Here is a 23,547-nt window from a genome sequence, read left to right as displayed (position 1 = left end):
GGATGCAGAGTTCTCAATATATCTGTCAAGTCCATCTGATCCAATGTATCATTCAGGGCCCTTGTTTCTTTATTGACCGTGTGTCTAGATGATCTATCCATTGTTGTAAGTGGAGTGTTAAAGTCCCCCGCAAGTACCACATTCTTATCAATAAGGTTGCTTATGTTTGTGAGTAATTGTTTTATATATTTGTGGCCTCCCGTATTCAGCACATAGACATTTATAATTGTTAGCTCTTCCTGATGGATAGACCCTGTGATTATTATATAACGCTCTTCTTCATCTCTTGTTACAGCCTTTAATTTAAAGTCCAGTTCATCCGATATAAGTATGGCTACTCCAGCTTTCTTTTGACTTCCAGTGGCATGATAAATAGTTCTCCATCCCCTCACTTTCAATCTGAAGGTGTCCTCAGGTCTAAAATGAGTCTCTTGTAGACAGCAAATAGATGGGTCTTGTTTTTTTATCCATTCTGATACCCTATGTCTTTTGGTTAGCGCATTTAGTCCATTTACATTCAGCGTTATTATAGAAAGATATGGGTTTAGAGTCATTGTGATGTCTGAAGGTTTCATGCTTGTAGCAATGTCTCTGGTACTTTGTCTCACAGGATCCCCCTTAGGATCTCTTGTGTGGCTGGTTTAGTGGTGATGAATTCCTTCAGTTTTTGTTTGTGAAGACCTTTATCACTCCTTCTGTTCTAAATGACAGACTTGCTGGATAAAGGATTCTCGGTTGCATATTTTTTATGTTCAGACTTGCTGGATAAAGGATTCTCGGTTGCATATTTTTTTCTGTTCATCACATTGAAGATCTCCTGCCATTCCTTTCTGGCCTGCCAAGTTTCAGTAGAGAGATCAGTCACGAGTCTTATAGGTCTCCCTTTATATGTTAGAGCACGTTTATCTCTAGCTGCTTTCAGAATTTTCTCTTTATCCTTGTATTTTGCCGGTTTCACTATGATATGTCATGCAGAAGATTGATTCCAGTTACGTCTGAAGGGAGTTCTCTGTGCCTCTTGGATTTCAATGCCTTTTTCCTTCCCCAGATCAGGGAAGTTCTCAGTTATTATTTCTTCAAGTACACCTTCAGCACCTTTCCCTCTCTCTTCCTCCTCTGGAATACCAAGTATGCATAGATTATTTCTCTTTAGTGCATCACTTAGTTCTCTAATTTTCCCCTCATACTCCTGGATTTTTTATCTCTCTTTTTCTCAGCTTCTTCTTTTTCCATAATTTTATCTTCTAGTTCACCTATTCTCTCCTCTGCCTCTTCAATCCAAGCCGTGGTTGTCTCCATTTTATTTTGCAGCTCATTGATAGCATTTTTTAGCTCTTCCTGGCTGTTCCTTAGTCCCTTGATCTCTGTAGCAAGAGATTCTCTGCTGTCCTTTATACTGTTTTCAAGGCCAGTGATTAATTTTATGACTATTATTCTAAATTCACTTTCTGTTATATTGTTTAAATCGTTTTTGATCAGTTCGTTAGCTGTTATTTCCTGGAGGTTTTTTTGAGGGGAATTCTTCCGTTTCGTCATTTTGGATAGTCCCTGGAGTGGTGCGGACCTGCAGGGCACTTCCCCTGTGCTGTGGTGTATAACTGGAGCTGGTGGGCGGAGTCGCAGTCAGACCTGACGTCTGCCCCCAGCCCACCGCTGGGGCCACAGTCAGACTGGTGTGTGCCTTCTCTTCCCCTCTCCTAGGGGCGGGATTCACTGTGGGGTGGTGTGGCCCATCTGGGCTACTTGCACACTGCCAGACTTGTGGTGCTGGGGATCTGGTGTATTAGCTGGGGTGGATCGGCAAGGTGCACAGGGGTGGGAGGGGCAGTCTCAGCTCACTTTTCCTTCAGAGATCCGCTTCAGGAGGGGCCCTGCAGCACTGGGAGGGAGTCAGACCCGCCAGAGGGATGGATCCACAGAAGCACAGCGTTGGGTGTTTGCGCAGTGCAAGCAAGTTCCCTGGCAGGAACTGGTTCCCTTTGGGATTTTGGCTGGGGGATGGGCGAGGGAGATGTCGCTTCCCAGCGCCTTTGTTCCCCGCCAAGCTGAGCTCTGTTGTCCAGGGCTCAACAACTCTCCCTCCCATTGTCCTCCAGCCCTCCTGTTCTCCGAGCAGAGCTGTTAGCTTATAACCTTCCAGATGTCAAGTCCTGCTTGCTGTCGGAACACACTCCGTCTGGCCCCTCCGCTTTTGCAAGCCAAACTCGGGGGCTCTGCTTGGCCGGCAGGCCACCCCTCCAGCCCGGCTCCCTCCCTCCAGTCCGTGGAGCGCGCACCGCCTCTCTACCCTTCCTACCCTCTTCCGTGGGCCTCTCTTGTGCGCTTGGCTCCGGAGACTCTGTTCTGCTATTCTTCTGGCGGTTTTCTGTGTTATTTAGGCAGGTGTAGGTGGAATCTAAGTGATCAGCAGGACGCGCCGTGAGCCCAGCGTCCTCCTATGCTGCCATCTTCCCAGGATCTCTATTCCTCCCAAAATATTTTCTAATATCTCTTGTGATTTCTTGTTGGCTGTGGTTTAAGTATGCTGTTAAATTTCCAAATATTCAGAGGTTTAAAGAAATATTTTTTATTTCCAATATAATTCTTTTGTGGTCACAGAAAATAGTTTGCATGATTTAAATTCTTATAAATTTATTAAGAGTTGTATGGGCCTGCATAAAGTCTGTCTTCATGAAAATTCCATGTGTGCTTGAGAAAGAATGTATATTTTTGTGTTCCTTGGTGTAGTTGTATATAAATGGCAATGAGGACAGAGTGATTGATGACACTGTCTAGATCTTTTATTTTTCCCACTTTGAAGGCATGACTTTTTAAAGGATCTCTACTGAATGTTCCCTACCTTACAAGGTCTCTCCAGCTGATGAATTCATGAGTGATTTCCAGCAATGTGTAAATTATGAGAATTATTTATTTCATAATTTCCCAGTAATTGTACTTTCCCTAGATGTTCTTTACTTATCTTTATGATGTTTTACATTACACATGTATAGGTTAATACTTGGCCAAAAACTCAAGAGAACTCTATGTGAATTTCTGAAGGCATTATTTTGTTTGTAGCTCTAATATTTTTTCCACAAAATTCTAACCACTCTGGCCTCTCTGAACTCTGAACTTTGTATCCTTAATCAGTGAGATTACTGGACTAATATTTGGGATCTCAACACTATTCCATAGTTTGCTAATTTTCTCCATGCAGAAATAGAGACAGCAAGGATTGGCTATTTTGTTTCACTTTTTGCATGTAGTCCTGTGCTGCCTATCCTTCAATGTCATAGTTGTTCCATAATTTTTGTTCAGTTTTCTAGTTATTTATAGCATGAGAATAATAATAATTTATAGCATGAGAATAATAAATAGGCCATGTTTCCCTCACACACAGCCAAAGCAGAAGTATCTGGTTGTTCTTTTCTTTTTTCCTTTCCTTTCCTTTCCTTTCCTTTCCTTTCCTTTCCTTTCCTTTCCTTTCCTTTCCTTCTTACCTCATTTCCTTCCTTTTTCTTTCCTTCTACCTCTCTTTCTTTCCTTTTAAAAATTTTAATCCTTCCTTTTAGTGCTATTTTACACAAAGGAACAATTGTCAATTAATACTTTAGATAATATGTGTTTTCTCTGTTATTGTATATGTTTGTTTTCCTAAGGGCTGACTGCAAGCTCTGTGTACATTTTCATGTTGACTGGCAGACTTCACTTTAAAAAATTATGTAGGTTGGGGTCTTCCAATAAAGATCCCTACAATGGTGTGCCAACCCCTATCCTAGGTGCACTAGCAGTTTCCAAGCAGGGAGATCAGTTTCTATAGAGATTTGTTCTTCAGTTTAAAAACAAATGCGTTTTTTTTTTTTTAATTTATCTTGGGAAGCAGGGAAGAAAAGAGAGAGAGTGAGAGAGAGAATCCCAAGCAGTTATCACACTGTCAGCTTGGAGCCCTTGCAGGGCTTGATCTCACAAACCGTGAGATCATGACTTGAGCCAAAACCAAGTTTCGGTCACTTAACCATCTGAGCCACCCAGGCACCCCTCATTCTTCTAGTTTTAATTGAGGTGTAAAAGTTGCTACTCATGTTTATGTGTGGAAATGAGAAAAGTGAGAAGAAGATTAAATTGGTTCAGGAATTCCTTTTCAATCCTTTAATTAATTTTGCTAAATAATGTCTAATATTCTATTACCTGCTCCATACCTGCCCGCTCTGTGCTTGGGGCCTCCTAGGAGTCTATGATCTACTAATAAGGTCATATCAAATCCTTTTTATAACCTTACCTTAGGGATATTCTGGGCCACAGTTTTCTCTGGTCTTTAAAATTACTATCACTGGTTTATTCATGGCTTTCTATCTTATTCTCAGCCTTACTGATTTATTCCCTTTAATACCTCTACCCATCATTTTCATGGAACGGGGGGGGGCGGACAGAGAGGCAAGTATATATGCTCATTATATCATTTTTAATTAGATTCTCTTTTTGATAATGTAATGACAATCACTTAGGTTATTTTTTAAAAGGTACATTAACTTTTAGTGATTAAAATACACCCACTCCATCTCTATGGTTTAATGTCTATTGAGGGAATAAATAACCATCTTGATATAGATCACTTAGAAGTGAACCAAAGCCTAAGAATAATTCAGATTATTTCAGCACCAATTGGTAATTGGTTTTTATTTATTTCATTGTTACTTTGTTTGGGGTGCCTTAAGAATACAGATCATCCGCAAGTTTTGATTGTTTGACTCATGATTTTTTGGCTTTACAATGGTGTGAAAGTGATATGCATTCAGTAGAAACTATACTTTGAATTTTGATATTTTCCCAGGCTAGTGATGTATGCAGTATGATACTGGTCAGAAGCAGTGAGCCACAGCTCTAAGTCAACCACACGGTCATGAGGATAAGCAATCAGTACATTTACAACCATTCTGTTTTTCACTTTCAGTACAGTAGTCAATAAATTACATGAGATATTCAACACTTTATTGTAAAATGGACTTTGTATTTGATAATTTTTCCCAACTGTAGGCTAATGTTTAAGGTGGGCTAGGCTAGACTATAATGTTAGGTAGGTTAGGTATATTGAATACATTTTCAATTTATGGTATTTTCAACTATGAGTTTACTGCTACATAACCCCATTGTAAGCTGTTGAAGGTCTGTAGTCATTAACTTAAAAAAAATGCTTGGGCGCTATGGACAAAAGTAGTACCACACACTCAGAATTATACTTTTGCTTGATGCCTGAATTTGATTATATACATATAGTGGACAAACTGAATTTTATTGTTAAGTTTGTGGCTGGGTTGCCTTTTTTTCTGATAGGTACAAGAGTAAACCTCAGGATGACTATGAAGATCCCAAAGATGTTCAAGCCATCAAAGAGGCCCAGTTGTATATGGGAGACTTCAATCTGAAGACAGCCCCAGACTACAAGATACCTGAGCACATGAGAGTAAATGCTGCCAAGAAGGAAGAGGAGCTGGGACATCTAGACTCCATGGTACTTATTACTCATTGCTTACATGACAATGAGAGGCACCCTTGAGTTTTTAGTGGTATTCTGTGCTGAAACCACTTGTTTCACTAGATGGTCTATAGGTCTATAGGAATATATAGTCATAGAAACTTAGAACTGAAAGAAGATCTTCATGATTATTTAGAATAATGCCCCCTTTTTACAAATGAGGAAACTGAGGCCCAGAGAGGACAAGGGATTTATCTGTGATTATTTAGTTAAAATGGCAGAACCAGCCTTCAAATTAATTACTTGACTCAATATGTTTCATGGGGTAAAGCTCTATATTTTAGAGACTTTGAATTTCTGAAATTCAAACATGCCCTTGGCTGCTGTAGACTTCCAAAGACTTAGGGGAAAAGGCCATTGTTTGACTTTTTTTTTCCAGGACTTATAAATTTTTTAAGTGTCTCTATAATAACCTATTAACATATTCCTTTTTAAAATTTTTATCTACATTCTGCCAAACTGCTTCCAATTATCCTGATTTCTCATCCCCCCTTTTTTACTAAAGTCTCCTCTCTCTGTCATGGTAATTCCTTAATTTGGACTGACAAGTGACTTTTCACATTTAGAGACTCAGAAAGTATCTGAGCTACCATTTTGAGGAGAATGTGGTACATGGCCACCTACTATGGCCATGCAGTTTGGACACTGCAAGGCATCCCATTGGAGAAAGTGCCAATCATACCACGGATCTAACATATTAGAATATTTTATAATTTTCTGACAAGTGGCAGTAAAGTGTCTTCAGGAAAAAAAAAGTCTTTCAGTTTCACCAAAAATTCTATATGTGCCAGAAGTAGGAGGATCCTGGTATGGCAAATAATATCCATAAATAAATGTTCATAGCTCATAACTATACCTTTCTGTTTAAACAGACATTTTGAACATTTTCTTAGTGACCATTTAGATTGTTTCTCTTTTTTTTTACATGAAATTTATTATCAAATTGGTTTCCATATAACACCCAGTACTCATCCCAACAGGTGCCCTCCTCAATACCCATCACCCACTTTCCCCTCCCTCCCACCCCCCATCTACCCTCAGTTTATTCTCAGTTTTTAAGAGTCTCTCATGGTTTGCTTCCTTCCCTCTCTGTAACTTTTTTTTCCCCCCTTCCCCTCCCCCATGGTCTTCTGGTAAGTTTCTCAGGATCCACATAGGAGTGAAAACATATGGTATCTGTCTTTCTCTATGACTTATTTCACTTAGCATAATACTCTGCAGTTCCATCCACGTTGCTACAAAAGGCCATATTTCATTCTTTCTCATTGCCACATAGTATTCCATCGTATATATAAATCACAACTTCTTTATCCATTCATCAGTTGATGGACATTTAGGCTCTTCCCATAATTTGGCTATTGTCCAGAGTGCTGCTATAAACATTGGGGTACAAGTGCCCCTATGCATCAGTACTCCGGTATCCCTTGGGTAAATTCCTAGCAGTGCCATTGCTGGGTCATAGGGTAGGTCTATTTTTAATTTTTTGAGGAACCTCCACACTGTTTTCCAGAGTGGCTGCACCAATTTGCATTCCCACCAACAGTGCAAGAGGGTTCCCGTTTCTCCACATCCTCGCCAGCATCTATAGTCTCCTGATTTGTTCATTTTGGCCACTCTGACTGGTGTGAGGTGATATCTGAGTGTGGTTTTGATTTGTATTTCCCTGATGAGGAGTGATGTTGAGCATCTTTTCATGTGCCTGTTGGCCATCTGGATGTCTCCTTAGAGATGTGCCTATTCATGTCTTCTGCCCATTTCTTCACTGGATTATTTGTTTTTAGGGTGTGGAGTTTGGTGAGCTCTTTATAGATTTTGGATACTAGCCCTTTGTCCGATATGTCATTTGCAAATATCTTTTCTCATTCTGTCGGTTGCCTTTTAGTTTTGTTGGTTGTTTCCTTTGCTGTGCAGAAGCTTTTTATCTTCATGAGGTCCCAATTGTTCATTTTTGCTTTTAATTCCCTTGCCTTTGGGGATGTGTCAAGTAAGAAATTGCTTCGGCTGAGGTCAGAGAGGTTTTTGCTACTTTCTCTTTTAGGGTTTTGATGGTTTCCTATCTCACATTCAGGTCCTTCATCCATTTTGAATTTATTTTTGTGAATGGTGTAAGAAAGTGGTCTAGTTTCATTCTTCTGCATGTTGCTGTCCATTTTCCCCAGCACCCTTTGTTAAAGAGACTGTCTTTTTTCCATTGAATATTCTTTGCTGCTTTGTCAAAGATTAGTTGGCCATACTTTTGTGGGTTCAATTCTGGAGTCTATTCTATTCCTTTGGTCTATGTGTCTGTTTTTGTGCCAATACCATGCTGTCTTGATGATTACAGCTTTGTAGTAGAGGCTAAAGTCTGGGATTGTGATGCTTCCCGCATTGGTCTTCTTCTTCAATATTACTTTGGCTATTCGGGGTCTTTTGTGGTTCCACACAAATTTTAGGATTGCTTGTTCTAGCTTTGAGAAGAATGCTGGTACAATTTTGGTTGGGATTGCATTGAATGTGTAGATAGCTTTGGGTAGTATTGACATTTTGACAATATTTATTCCAATCCATGAGCACAGAGTGTTTTTCCATTTCTTTGTATCTTCTTCAATTTCCTTCATAAGCTTTCTATAGTTTTCAGCATACAGATCTTTTACATCTTTGGTTAGATTTATTCCTAGGTATTTTATGCTTCTTGGTGCAATTGTGAATGGGATCAGTTTCTTTATCTGTCTTTCTGTTGCTTCATTATTAGTGTATAAGAATGCAACTGATTTCTGTGCATTAATTTTGTATCCTGCGACTTTCCTGAATTCATATAACAGTTCTAGCAGACTTTTGGTGGAGGCTATCAGGTTTTCCATGTATAATATCACGTCATCTGCAAAAAGCGAAAGCTTGACTTCATCTTTGCCAATTTTGATACCTTTGATTTCCTTTTGTTGTCTGATTGCTGATGCTAGCACTTCCAACACTATGTTAAACAACAGCGGTGAGAGTGGACATCCCTGTCATGTTCCTGATCTCAGGGAAAAGGCTCTCAGTTTTTCCCCATTGAGGATGATATTAGCTGTGGGCTTTTCATAAATGGCTTTTATGATGTGTAAGTATGTTCCTTCTATCCCTACTTTCTCGAGGGTTTTTATTAAGAAATGTTGCTGAATTTTGTCAAATGCGTTTTCTGCATCGATTGCCAGGATCATATGGTTCTTATCTTTTCTTTTATTAATGTGATGTATCACGTTGATTGATTTGTGAATGTTGAACCAGCCCTGCATCCCAGGAATGACTCCCACTTGATCATGGTGAATAATTCTTTTTATATGCTGTTGAATTTTATTTGATAGTATCTTGTTGAGAATTTTTGCATCCATATTCATCAGGGATATTGGCCTGTAGTTCTCTTTTTTTGCTGGGTCTCTGTCTGGTTTGGAAATCAAAGTAATACTGGCTTCATAGAATGAGTCTGGAAGTTTTCCTTCCTTTTCTATTTTTTTGGAACAGCTTGAGAAGGATAGGTATTATCTCTGCTTTAAATGTCTGGTAGAATTCCCCAGGGAAGCCATCTGGTCCTGGACTCTTATTTGTTGGGAGATTTTTGATAACCGATTCAATTTCTTTGCTGGTTATGGGTCTGTTCAAGCTTTCCATTTCCTCCTGATTGAGTTTTGGAAGCGTGTGGGTGCTTAGGAATTTGTCCATTTCTTCCAGGTTGTCCAGTTTGTTGGCATATAATTTTTCATAGTATTCCCTGGTAATTGCTTGTATCTCTGAGGGATTGGTTGTAATCATTCCATTTTCATTCATGATTTTATCTGTTTGGGTCCTTTCCCTTTTCTTTTTGAGAAGCCTGGCTAGAGGTTAATCAATTTTGTTTATTTTTTCAAAAACCAACTCTTGGTTTCATTGGCCTGCTCTACAGTTGTTTTAGATTCTATATTGTTTATTTCTGCTCTTATCTTTATTATTGCTCTTCTTCTGCTGGGTTTAGGCTGCCTTTGCTGTTCTGCTTCTATTTCCTTTAGGTGTGCTGTTAGATTTTGTATTTGGGATTTTTCTTGTTTCTTGACATAGGCCTGGATTGCAATGTCTTTTCCTCTCAGGACTGCCTTTGCTGCATCCCAAAGCGTTTGGATTGTTGTATTTTCATTTTCATTTGTTTCCATATATTTTTTAATTTCTTCTCTAATTGTCTGGTTGACCCATTCATTCTTTAGTAGGGTGTTCTTTAGCCTCCATGCTTTTGAAGGTTTTCCAGACTTTTTCCTATGGTTGATTTCAAGTTTCATAGCGTTGTGGTCTGAAACTGTGCGTGGTATGATCTCAATTCTTGTATACTTATGAAGGGCTGTTTTGTGACCCAGTATGTGATCTATCTTGGAGAATGTTCCATGTGCACTCGAGAAGAAAGTATATTCTCTTGCTTTGGGATGCAGAGTTCTCAATATATCTGTCAAATCCATCTGATCCAGTGTGTCATTCAGGGCCCTTGTTTCTTTATTGATCCTCTGTCTAGATGATCTATCCATTGTTGTAAGTGGAGTGTTAAAGTCCCCTGCAAGTACCACATTCTTATCAATAAGGTTGCTTATGTTTGTGATTAATTGTTTTATATATTTAGGGGTTCCGTATTCAGCACATAGACATTTATAATTGTCAGCTCTTCCTGATGGATAGACCATGTAATTATTATCTAATGCCCTTCTTCATCTCTTGTTACAGCCTTTAATTTAAAGTCTAGTTTGTCTGATATAAGTATGGCTACTCCAGCTTTCTTTTGACTTCCAGTAGCACGATAGATAGTTCTCCATCCCTTCACTTTCAATCTGAAGGTGTCCTCAGGTCTAAAATGAGTCTCTTGGGGCGCCTGGGTGGCGCAGTCGGTTAAGCGTCCGACTTCAGCCAGGTCACGATCTCGCGGTCCGTGAGTTCGAGCCCCGCGTCAGGCTCTGGGCTGATGGCTCGGAGCCTGGAGCCTGTTTCCGAGTCTGTGTCTCCCTCTCTCTCTGCCCCTCCCCCGTTCATGCTCTGTCTCTCTCTGTCCCAAAAATAAATAAAAAAAAAAAAAAAAAAAAAAAAAAAAAACGTTGAAAAAAAAAAAAAAAAAAAAAAAAAAATAAAATGAGTCTCTTGTAGACAGCAAATAGATGGGTCTTGTTTTTTTTTCTCCATTCTGATACCCTATGTCTTTTGGTTGGCGCATTTAGTCCATTTACATTCAGTGTTATTACAGAAAGATAGGGGTTTAGAGTCATTGTGATATCTGAAGGTTTCATGCTTGTAGTGATGTCTCTGGTACTTTGTGGTCCTTGCAACATTTCACTCACAGAGTTCCCCTTAGGATCTCTTGTAGGGCTGGTTTAGTGGTGCTGAATTCCTTCTGTTTTTGTTTGTTTGGGAAAACCTTTATCTCTCCTTCTATTCTGAATGACAGACTTGCTGGATAAAGGATTCTCAGCTGCATATTTTTTTCTGTTCATCACATTGAAGATTTCCTGCCATTGTTTTCTGGCCTGCCAAGTTTCAGTAGATAGGTCTGCTACTAACCTTATGTGTGTACCTTTGTATGTTAGGGCCTGTTTATCCCTAGCTGCCTTCAGAGTTCTCTCTTTATCCTTGTATTTTGCCAGTTTCACTATGATATTTAGTGCAGAAGATTGATTCAAGTTACATCTGAAGAAAGTTCTCTGTGCCTCTCAGATTTCAATGCCTGTTTCCTTCCCCAGATCAGGAAAGTTCTCAGCTATGATTTGTTCAAGTACACCTTCAGCCCTTTCTCTCTCTCTTCTTCTGGAATTCCTATGATACGGATATTGTTCCGTTTGATTGGATCACTTTCTCTAAGTCTTCCTTCATACTCCTGGATTTTTTTTATCTCTCTTTTTCTCAGCTTCCTCTTTTTCCATAATTTTATCTTCTAATTCACCTATTCTCTCCTCTCCCTCTTCATTCCATGCTATGGCCACCTCCATTTTATTTTGCACCTCATTTATAGCATTTTTCAGCATTTATAGCATTTATAGCATTTATAGCATTATAGCATTTAGTATTGCACCTCATGACTATTTTTTATTCCCTAGGTTTCTGTAGCAATAGATTCTCTGCTGTCCTCTATGCTTTTTTTAAGTGCAGCGATTAATTTTATGACTATTATTCTAAATTCTTCTTCCGTTATATTGCTTAAATCAGTTTTGATTAATTCATTAGCTGTCGCTACTTCCTGGAGTTTCTTTTGAGGAGAATTCTTCCATTTCATCATTTTGGCTAGTCCCTGTGGTAGCTCTAAACTGCAGGACACCTCCCCTGTGCTGTCCGGAGAAACTTGTGTTGGTGGGTGGGGCCACAGTCGGACTGGTGTGTACCTTCTCTTCCCCTCTCCCAGGGGCAGGACTCACTGTGGAGTGTTGTGGCCCCTGTCTGGGCTGCTTGCACACTGCCAGGCTTGTGGTGCTGCTTCGATGGGATCTGGACAGGGTGTATTAGATGGGGTGGATCCACAAGGTGCACAGTGGTGGGAGGGGCAGTCTTAGCTAGCTTTGCTGTCAGTGGTCCCTGTGGGAGAGGCCCTGCAGCACAAGGAGGGAGACAGGCCCATTGGAGGAATGAATCCGCAGAAGCACAGTGTTGGGTGTTTGCGCAGTGCAAGCAAGTTCGGCGTTGGGAACTGGTTCCCTTTGGAATTTCAGCTGGGGTATGGGAGAGGGAAATGGTACTTGACAGCGCCTTTGTTCCCCCCGCTGAGCTCTCTCCTTCTGGGACTCAACAACTCTCCCTCCTGGTATTGTCTCTGAGAGCAGAGTTGTTGACTTTTAACATTCCAGGTGTTAAGTCCCACTGGCTGTCAGAACTCAGGCAGTCCAGCCCCTCTGCTTTTGCAAGCCAGATTTCAGGAGCTTGCCTTGCCCTGTGGGCTGCCCCTCCACTACCCCAGCTCCCTACCGCCAGCCTGTATAGCACGCATGGCCTCTCCGCCGTTCCTACCCTCTTCCGTGGGTCTCTTGTCTATGCTTGGCTCCAGAGAGTCCGTTCTGCTACTCTTCCGGCAGTTTTTGGAGTTATTTAGGCCAATGTGGTTGGAATCTAAGTGATCAGCAGGATGCAGTGAGCCCAGCGACCTCCTACACTGCCATCTTTCTCTCTTGTGTCTAGATTGTTTTTCTAGCTGTTCCTTTAAGATAATTCTTGTTTCATCTATCACGTCTGATCCATCATCATAGAGAAATGTTTTTTGAGTACAATTGCCAGTCATCCAACCTGAAATTTCATGGTCTAGCTAGAGATGATGGACATGTATCATGTCTTGAACTGAACTGCATTACACTGAAATCCATTTTATTAAAACAGTGTAAATTAATGTGGAGCACGCTATTCTACAAGTCAGAAGATCAGAGTTCTGTTTCCATCTCTGCCACTTAATAGGCACATAAACTTTGCTAGTCATGTAAATCTCCCTAAGCCTCAGTTATATTGTCTGTTAAAAGAGTATTAATACCAATTAACAACAAAAAAACATATCTAGTCTGCCTCACAACGTTAATGTGATGGTCAAAGTCAACAAATGGTCATTACTGTCATGGCTAAATTAAAAATTACTAACATTTCAAGTTTTTTTGGAAATAACATATTATATATCCCACTTCCCTGTGGCCAGTATTTAGGTATGTGTGGTATTTGTAAAACTAAAAAGAAAATATTGGTATGTAAAAAGGGTTCTTCAAAGAGGCGAGCCTTACAGTCATCAGGCTGGCTTAGAATTGTTCTTTTAAGCTTAATTCTTAGTCCTCCAGGTGCTTCAAAGTGGTCCACCATTCACAGAAGTGCTGGATTTTGAGTTTTACTTTAATGCTTGAAAGGTTTGTTCTTAAGAATATAAAAAAAAAATCTCCTCTATTTTGTTATAATGTTCTTGGTTCATAGGTGGTAATTATACAGGTAAGTTTTCTAAGACTGCCTGGAGAAGTGCTTTTTGTTTTTGAAGTATAACATTCAGTGTTATATGAGTTTCAGGTAAACAATATAATGATTCATCAAATCTGTACATTACTCAGTGCTCACCACAATAGGTGTAGTCACCATTTGTTACTGAACAACATTACTACAATCTTACTATATTCCCTATATTGTACTTTTCATTTATGTGACTTACTTATTTTCTAAATAGAGGTTTGTACCTCTTAATCCTTTTATCGATTTCACCCATCTCCCCACCCCACCTCTGGCAACCACCAGTTTGTTCTCTGTATTTAAGAGTATGGATTTTTTTTTGTTTGTTTGTTTCTCTGTTTGTTTTGTTTCTTAAATTCCACATACCAGTGAAATCATATGGTATTTGTCTTTCTCTGACTTATTTCACTTAGCATAATATACTCTACGGCCATCCATGTTGTCCCAAATGGCAAGATCTCATGCTTTTTATGGATGAATAATATTTCATTGTATGTATATACCACCTATTTATCCATTCATCTGTGGATGGACATTTGGGTTGCTTCCATATCAAGATTGTAAATGATGCTGCAATAAACATAGGGGTGCATAGGTCTTTCAAACTAGTGTTTTCATTTTCTTCAGATAAATATTCATAAGTGGTATTATTGGGTCATATGCTAATTCTATTGTTAATTTTTTGAGGAGCCTCCATACTGTTTTCCATAGTGGTTGCACCAATTTATGTTTCTACCAACAGTATACAAGGGTTCCTATTTCTCCACATTCTTGCCAACACTTGTTATTTCTTGTCTTTCTGTTACTAGCCATTCTGATAGGCATAAGATGATATTTCATTGTAGTTTTGATTTGTATTTCCCTGATCATTAGTGATGTTGAGAATCTTTTCGTGTGTCTGTTGGCCATATGTATGTTTCCTTTAGAAGAATGTCTATTCAGGTTCTCTGCCCTTTTTTTAATTGGATTTTTTTTTTCATGTCGTTTAAGTTCCTTACATAGTTTGGATGTTAACTCCTTATTGCATATATCATTTACAAATATCTTCTCCCATTCACTGGATTTCCTTTCAGTTTTGTTGCTGGTTTCCTTTGCTGTGCAAAAGCTTTTTATTTTGGTGTAGTTCCAACAGTTTATTTTTGCTCTTGTTTCCCTTACCTTAGGAGATAAATCTAGAAATATGTTTCTATGGCTGATGTCAAAGAAATTATTGCCTGTATTTTCTTTATTTTTTTTAAGTTTTTTAAGTTTATTTATTTATTTTTGAGAGAGAGAGAGAGAGAGAGAGAGAGAGAGAGAGAGAGAGAGAGAGAACAAGCAGGGGATGGGCAGAGAGAGGGGGAGAGAGAATCCCAAGCAGGCTCCATGCTGTCAGCACTGAGCCCCATGTGGGGCTCAAACTCATGAACTGTTAGATCATGATCTGAGCCAAAACTAAGAGTTGGACACTTAACCAACTGAGCCACCCAGACACCCCTGCCTATGTTTTCTTTTAGAAATTTTATGGTTTAAGGTCTCACATTTAGGTCTCTAATCCATTTTGAGTTCATTTTTATCTATGGTATAAGAAAGTGGTCTAGTTTCATTCTTTTGCATGTAGCTGTCCAATTTTCCAGCATCATTTGTTGAAGAGACTACCTTTTTCCCCATTGTATATTCCTGCATCATTTATCATAGATTGACTCTATAAGTGTGGGTTTATTTCTGGGTTTTCAATTCTGCCCATTGATCTACATGTCCGTTTTTGTGCTAGTACCATACTGTTTTGATTACTACAGCTTTGTAGTATATCATGAAATCTGGGAGTGTGATACCTCCAGTGGTGTTATTTTTTCTTAAGATTGCGTTAGCTATTTGGGGTCTTTTGTGATTCCATACAAATTTTAGAATTATTTGTTGTAGTTCTGTGAAAAATGCTTTTCATATTTTGATAGGGATTGTATTAGATTTGTGGATTACTTTGGGTAGTGTGGATATTTTTACCAATACTAATTCTTCCAATCCATGAGCATGGACTATCTTTCCATTTATTTGTGTCTTCTTCAATTTGTGTCACCAATGTTTTATAGTTTTCAGAGTACAAGTGTTCACTTCTTTGGTTAAGTTTTGCTAGGTATTTTATTTTTGTTGGTGCAATTGTAAATGAGATTGTTTTCTTAATTTCTCTTTCTGCTACTTCATTATTAGGATATGGAAATGCAACAAATTTTTGTATATTAATTTTTTTATTTTGCAACTTTACAAAATTAATTGACCAGTTCTAGTAATTCTTTGATGGTGTCCTTAGGGTTTTTTCTATGTACAGTATCATGTCATCTACAAATAGTGACAATTTTACTTCTTCCTTACCAATATGGATGCATTTTTCTTTCTTTTTCTTGTCTGATTGCTGTGGCTAGGACTTCTAGTATTATGTTGAATAAAAGTAGTGAAAGTGGACATCCTTGTCTTGTTGCTGATCTCAGAAGAAGAGCTTTCAGTTTTTCACCATCGAGTTATGATGTTAGCTGTGGGTTTTTTATATAAGGCCTTTATTATGTTGAGGTATGTTATCTATAAACCTATTTTGTTGGGAGATTTTTTTATCAGGAATGGTTGTTGAATTTTGTCAAATGCTTTTTCTGCATCTATTGGGATGATCATATAGTGTGAATTCTTTCTCTGATTAATGTGATATATGACATTGATTTCCAAATATTGAACCACCCTTGCACCCCAAGAATAAATTCTACTTGATTATGGTGAATAATTTTTTCAATGTATTGTTGAATTTGGTTTGCTAATATCTTACCGATTTCTGTGTCTATGTTCATCAGAGATATTGGCCTGTGGCAGTAGTAGTAGTTTTTGTTGTTATTACTGTGATTTTTGTCTGGTTTTAATGTCAGGGTAATGCTGGCTTTATAGGCTGTACCTAGAAGCTTTCCTTCCTCATATATTTTGGAAGATTTGGAAAAGAATATGTATTAACTCTTCTTTCAATATTCGGTAGAATTGACCTATGAATCCATCTGGGCCTGGACTTTTGTTTTTTGATGATTCATTCAATTTCATTGCTAATAATTAGTCTGTTCATATTTTCTATTCTTCAGTTTTGGAAAGTTATATGCTTCTAGGAATTTATTAATTTCTTCTAGGTTGTCTAATTTCTTGGCGTATAATTTTCCATAATATTCTCTTATAACTCTTTTATATTTCTGTAGGTCAGTTGTTATTTCTCCTCCTTCATTTCTGATTTTATTTATTGAGTCTTCTCTTTTTTCTTGATTAGTCTAGCTAAATGTTTATCACTTTTGTTTATCTTTTCAAAAACCAGGTCCTGGTTTAATGATCTTTTATTGTTTTGTTTGTCTCTATTTCATTTACTTTTACTCTAATCTTTATTATTTCATTCCTTTCACTAGCTTTTGGCTTTGTTCTTTTTCTAACTCCTTTAGGTGTAAGATTAGGTTGTTTATTTGAGCTTTGTCTTGTTTCTTGAGTAGGCCTCTACCACTATAAACTTCCTTCTTAGAAATGCTTTTGCTGTATTCCGAAGATTTTGGACTGTTTTTTTCATTTTCATGAGTCCCCATGTATTTTTTTTTTTTTTACTGCCTCTTTGATTTCTCAGTTGATCCATTCATTATTGAGTACATGTTATTTAACCTCCATATATTTATGTTCTTTCTAATATTTTCTTGTAATTTATTTCTAGTTTCATACCACTTTGGTCAAAAAAGATGCATGATATGATTTCCATCTTTTTAAATTTATTGAGATTTTTTTTGTGGCATAACATGTGATTTATCCTGGAGAATATTCCATTTGTACTTGAAAAGAATGTGTATTCCATTTTGAGATGGAATATTTTTTATATATCTGTTAGGTTCATCTGGTCTAATGTGTCATTCAAAGCTACTGTTTCCTTATTGATACTCTATCTGGGTCATGTATCCATTGATGTGAGCTGGCTGTTGAAGTTCCTGAATAATACAGAATTACTGTCAATTTGGAGAAGTATATTTTGATTTTTTTTTAACCTGTATATTTATGCAAAGTAACTCTTAATAGCCTTTGGACCATCTTGTTACCTAATTGTATACAGGATTAGGGTGGCATGTGCCTACAGGCTCTTGTAAGAACATTTTGAAAACAAAGAGTGGGGAAACATCTTGTAATGAGGGAGCAATGGCTCCTGTGGCTTGAGGTAGGGGCCACAACTTGGCTTAGATAAGTGGATCAGGAACAAAGGAAGTATCCTGGAATCTCTTGGTGTGCTATGATATTGGAATTCAGGGTCATGACATTGCCTGCACAAGAAATAACAGTAATAATGTGGCCAAAATACAGAAGAAATAAGTAGGCAACCATAAATGTGTCTCAGCCAATGGAATTTGAGTTTCCATCTGGGAAGGGCAGTTATGTGTGTGTGTTCCTGACCAGAGAATGAGCTTTTACTGTCTAAGTTTTGGCTGAGTACAAGCCTTCAGGAAGAACTTCCCCTGGGTGGTGGGAAGAGAACAGCAGAACTTAGCCCTACAGGCCAGCCGAGGGATACCAGAGGTCACATCCATACTGTCTTCCTCTTTTGGAGAAGCTAAATTGGAAACAGCCTAAAAGTTAGACAAAAGAGTAACTTAGTAGAGAATAGGAATAATCCTGTATATAATTAGATAACAAAATTTTTATTTTGGCTTTTTGCTAGGGATACCTGTCAAGGGACAGAAATCATATTTCAAACTGGGTTGTCATTTTGTTTCCTTCTGTTCTTTTTATTAGGCCCATTCAAAGAAAATGCACATGAACAAATGCATCCTCTCTCTTCGAGATCTTAAAGTGGCTGTTATTGAGGAAATACAGTGCCTGGTGCAAGAACTGAAGAGCATTCAGTCAACTCTTCACATATCCAAGCACATCCCTATTCCTGAAATCCCTCAGATACACCCAGAAGAAGTTCCAGAAAAGAGATTTCACTATGATGAGGAAATTCTCCTAAATTTTAAGCAAGAGCATATGACGATTCAGGATGAAAAGCCCTCTGAACTGGAACAGAGACGGTCTACAGGCGCAGGTGGAGGATTTCTCAAACTCTCTTTTGGAAAGGATGGTGATTTGACAACAAGAGATTCATTGTCTAGATCATCAAGGGCATTAGCACTAATTGTAGATACTCCAAAGTTAATGGAATTTGAAAAAGCAGATCCAATTGATCTAGAGCTGGAGATTATGAAGAGAGACGAGATTAAGCATGTGTACATGCAAGAGTATTTGACCAACAGGGTAAGGGGTGAAACTATGCCTTTTTAAAGCTGAAAGAGGGGAGAAGGGAAGAACTAGATCTATTATTTGTGTGTGTGTGTGTGTGTGTATACACACTCTCTATAATAATCTTTCTCACTGACCAGCCCACTGAAGGCTTGGCTTCCTCCCCATCTCTGGCCTTCTGGAACCCATTGCCCTCTGCCCAAGAACATTGGAGCTTTTAAACCTTTTGCTTTCTGCAAAGCTAAGAATTAAGAGCAAATCCATGTTAATCAGCATCTAACTCAAGTCTTGGTAAAGGGCAAATGATGGAGCAGCTTTCAGATGATGGATGGAACATAATTTAAAAACTTTCCAGAGAAAATGGGGCTCCCTCTGCTTTTCACCTCCTTCTCTTTCTCTAATGTGTGATTTGCCTCATTAGTGGGAGTGTTCATGGTGATGACTGGCTTCAAATTTGTTCTGGAACTGGAATGGCACCTATTTTTTTTTTTTTCTAGGAAACCAGATCAGGTTGGGGCCAGTTGTATAGGAGGTGCTCTGAATCTGGAAGGAAAAGAACCTTTCCCAGATAGACAGCTCTCTGCTGCCAGCAGCATAGAATTTTGTTCCTAAATGTCTGTCCAGCTCCACCCTGTGAAGGCACCCCCGAAAGTTTCCCAAACGTATTCTTCACTCAATATCTGTACTTCATCCAGCCTTACTCTTCCTCCCTCTCCCTGCTTCTGTTCCCCACCCCATTCTCAGTTTTATATTTGCTTTTTCCTTTGTTATCTCTTTCTACTTGCATTGCTTTCCTTTCAAATGTGAGTCATCATTCAAAACTCATCACAGTTCCAAATCTTCTCCAGAACCTTCTGTCCACATTACATACTCATCTTTTTTCTAAGCTCCAAGTGCATCTATAAGTAGCACCTCAGGTTTTGCACTTATTTTTCTTGCTGTTTTATGTGTATTCTTTGTTTTATTGAAGTATAATGAACACACAATATTGTATTAGTTTCAGGGGTACAATATAATGATTCAACAATTCTGTACATCACTCAGTGCTCAAATGTGTTATTTTTGTCTTGCAAATTAGATTTCACAGCTCTTGAGAGAAAGGCCACATATAATCTTTTGATTTGCCTACAGTGTCAAGGAAATGCCAGACCTATGGTAGATATTCAATAAAGAGTTTGATTGATTTCATTGTAGCTAATGTATTAATGGTATTAACATATGCATTGGACATTCTTTGCGCAGGAGTAGTGGTAGTTAGGTAGTAGGGATGTAACAGTACTCTAGCCAGACATATTCTCTATCCTAATTAAGCTTATAGACTATCAGACAAGTGACAGCAAAACAAGTGTGAACCTCATGAACTTAAGTGGTACAGTTCCAGAATGGTGTTACACTAAAATAAATACAGTCCTGCCTTGAAATAAATATCAAAATAATTCAAATTTGTTGAACAAACATTAAAGAGGAGCCCACTTAGTCTACAACCATAGATAATTAAAAGGTTTCTTTTTTTTTTTTTTTTAAGTTTATTCATTTATTCTTTCTGAGAGAGAGCACAAGTAGGGAAGGGGCACAGAGAGAGGGAGACACAGAATCTGAAGCAGGGTCCAGGCTCTGAGCTGTCAGCACAGAGCCCAACACAGGGCTTGAACTCACGAACTGGGAGATCATGACATGAGCCGAAGTCAGACACCCAACTGACTGAGCCACCCAGGTACTCCTCCTTTTTTTTTTAAGCTCTCAAATTCTCTAGCAGTAGTTTCACTGTTCCCAAACTACAATCTCTTAATTTTTTTTCAGCCATGTGCTGGGCCCTCACTCATTACAGGTTTTTGACTGTTGAGGTTCCCCATGATTCACAGACTGATGAAAAACATGGAATGGTTTGTCTTCTACCTATGGTACTAGTTTCCTCAGGAGAACCAGACCTTGGGACTCTCTCTTGATGTCTTCCTCTCCTTTGGGATGGGGTGAGGAGGAAACTGTGCCAAAATCAGGAAAACCAAGCATTTAAAATCATTGGGATGGCCGTGGGATAAGGTTTAGACCAGGGCTTGGGGAGTACTTTGTTCTCAGCCCAACTCTATAAAATTAAATCACCTTTAAAATGTTTGAAAATTTTCAGAATAAGAAGTTGAGGGAAATATTTAGTGCTTCCTGTATGAGAGGCACTGTAGAGATACTGTCGGGTAAAGTGGAGGCAGATATAAACACTATGCACAAGGAGCTCATAGTCTCCGATTTAAACCATACAGTACAGAAAGAAGGGCATTCTCAATTAATGGCTTAATCAATGGTAAAGAAACAGCTGGAAGGACTATAGTTACAGAATCCCTACCACTTAAGTTGATTTGTAAGACTTACACATACATGCCACATGAGCCCATATAATTATTTCTCCATAATAACGGTATAATGAGAAAATGCTTTTACCTAAACAAACTGGTATTTTTAGGTAGTTTTAAAAATAGTTACCTGGTCTTAACTTTTCATATACCCTCAAATCTTTTTCCACCTCAGATCAAAGAACTGATTGTCACCTTTGATGCAGAGCTTCGTCTTCTGAGGCACCAGAAACTGAAACTAGATATTCAGATGAAATTATCTGACCTTCACCATGTCACATTATTTCAAGAAATGCTTCTCCTCAAGAATTTTGAAAAACAGGAGAACATACTTCAAGAGCGTGTTAATTCATTAGACAAAGAAGAACAGGATATGCAAGTATGAACAGACAGGAGAGTGCTGGCTGGCTGTATCCTTTAGTTATGGAGGGGATTTGATTCTTCTTTTCCTTCTTCATCTTCTCAGCTTAATTCCCTCCATTGTTCTAATCCTCCTCTCTTGTCTTTTCTCCCTCCAAATGTTTGTGAATTGTAACCTTACATTGTAATATACCTTGTTCTCTGAGCCTGGTTTATCAGAAATACTCTATCACTTGTTCTGTTTTTGTTCATTTAGTGGAAAATAAATGAAACTCTTAAAGAGATGGAAGAGAAAAAGAATGAAATCACCAAGCTCCAGGACCAAGAAAAAGCACTCTATGCTGGTTTCCAAGCAGCTCTTGGAGAAAACAATAAATTTACTAATTTTCTCATGAAAGTCCTGAAGAAGAGGATTAAGCGGGTGAAGAAAAAGGAGGTTGAAGGAGATGCCGGTTTGAATTTCTTTCTAACATATGATCTTATCTTTTTTCTCGTTAGCATGAAATGGAGAAGTAGCTAAGGACATATTTCTCACCTTTTATTCACTACAACATAGACAGAGGTGCTCTGAGGTTGAAGAAGAGATTATAAACCTATAGGTCTCTAACCATCTGGAGTTAACTTGTGTGTGTGTATCTGGTCCAAGGCAGCTTTAGGGTAGTTTCATTTAACAAGCACATCTTCTCATTTCCCAATTGATTGTCATCTTTGATAAAATATCTCTTCATGTCTTTTGCCCATGTTTGAATAGGATTTTTGCTTTTGTATTCTTGAGGTTTAGGAGTTCTTTGTTATGGTCTGGATACTAGTCCTGTGTCAGATGCTTTGCAGATATTTTTTTCCAGTCTGCAGCTTGTTCTTTTCATTCCCTCAACAGGGTCTTTGACAGAACAAAAGTTTTATTTTTTGTTGAGGTCCAATTTATCAATTTTTCTTTTTTTTTGGATCTTGTTTTGGTGTCAAAGTCTAGGAATTCATGGCCTAGCCCTGGGTCCCAAGGATTCTCTCCTATTTCTAAAATTTTTATAGTTTTACATTAAAGTCTGTGATCCATTTGGGCTTAATTTTTATATAAGGCGTGAGACTTAGGCCAAGGTCTTTTTTTGCCTACTGTGAATGTCCAATTGCTCTAGCACCATTTGTTGGAAAAGCTTTCTCCCATTGAATTGATTTTGATCTTTGTCAAAAATCACTTGGGTGTATTTGTGTGGATCTATTTCTGCGTGTTTGGCTCTGTTGATCAATTTGTCTCCTCTTCACCAATACTACAGTCTTAATTACAGAGGCCATTGAGTTCTGAAGTCAGGTAGACTAATTCCTTCCATTTTATTCATCTTCTTCAATATTATTTTAGCTATTCTACTTCCTGTAACTTCCCATATGTTAGAATATTTTTTTATATCTACAAAAAATCTTGGTGGAATTTTGACAGCAATTGTATTAAACCTTTATATCAGTTTGGAGAGAACCTGCATCCTTACTACATTGAATCATCCAGTGAATGAGCACAGTGTGTATTTAGAGCTTTGATTTCTCTCATCAGCATTGCATCATTTTCAACATAAAATTCAGGTTCATGTTCTGTTAGATTTATACCTAAGTATTTCCTTTTTTAAAAGTGATTTTAAGTGCTATTTAATTTTTTTAGCAGTAGAAATATTTTATTAAAATCTCATACAAAATCCTAGAAAGTGAAATAAGTGGGATACTAATAATACACATTAGTACAATTTTATAATGCTGTTTTATTTTTATTTATTTATTTATTTTTATTTAATTTTTTTTTAAATTTTTTTTTCAATGTTTTATTTATTTTTGAGACAGAGAGAGACAGAGCACGAACAGGGGAGGGTCAGCGAGAGGGAGACACAGAATCTGAAACAGGCTCCAGGCTCTGAGCTGTCAGCACAGAGCCCGACGCGGGGCTTGAACTCATGGACCGCGAGATCATGACCTGAGCCGAAGTCGGCCGCTTAACCGACTGAGCCACCCAGGCGCCCCTATTTATTTATTTTTAACATTTATTTATTTTTGAGACAGAGAGAGACAGAACATGAACGGGGGAGGGTCAGAGACAGAGGGAGACACAGAATCTGAAACAGGCTCCAGGCTCTGAGCAGTCAGCACAGAGCCCGACGTGGGGCTCAAAATCACGGACCGTGA

General features: G+C 38.3%; 1 protein-coding gene across 3 annotated transcripts in view; it reads left to right on the top strand.

Annotated features, from left to right (window-relative positions):
- Positions 1-23,547, top strand: part of CFAP44 (cilia and flagella associated protein 44) — a 151,576-nt gene that overhangs the window by 106,033 nt on the left and 21,996 nt on the right. For all 3 annotated transcript variants that reach the window (XM_019448382.2, XM_019448383.2, XM_053903343.1), the window contains 4 exons: positions 5,311-5,488; positions 18,194-18,694; positions 21,200-21,403; positions 21,641-21,836. In XM_019448382.2, the coding sequence (XP_019303927.2) occupies positions 5,311-5,488; positions 18,194-18,694; positions 21,200-21,403; positions 21,641-21,836 (1,079 nt within the window). The remainder of the gene's footprint in view (positions 1-5,310; positions 5,489-18,193; positions 18,695-21,199; positions 21,404-21,640; positions 21,837-23,547) is intronic.

The sequence above is a fragment of the Panthera pardus genome, unplaced genomic scaffold, assembly GCF_024362965.1.
Source record: "Panthera pardus isolate Hobbes unplaced genomic scaffold, ASM2436296v1 HiC_scaffold_16, whole genome shotgun sequence".
Lineage (NCBI taxonomy): Eukaryota > Metazoa > Chordata > Mammalia > Carnivora > Felidae > Panthera > Panthera pardus.
The sequence above is the reverse complement of the archived record's forward strand: the minus strand, read 5'-3'. Positions and strand labels throughout refer to the sequence as shown.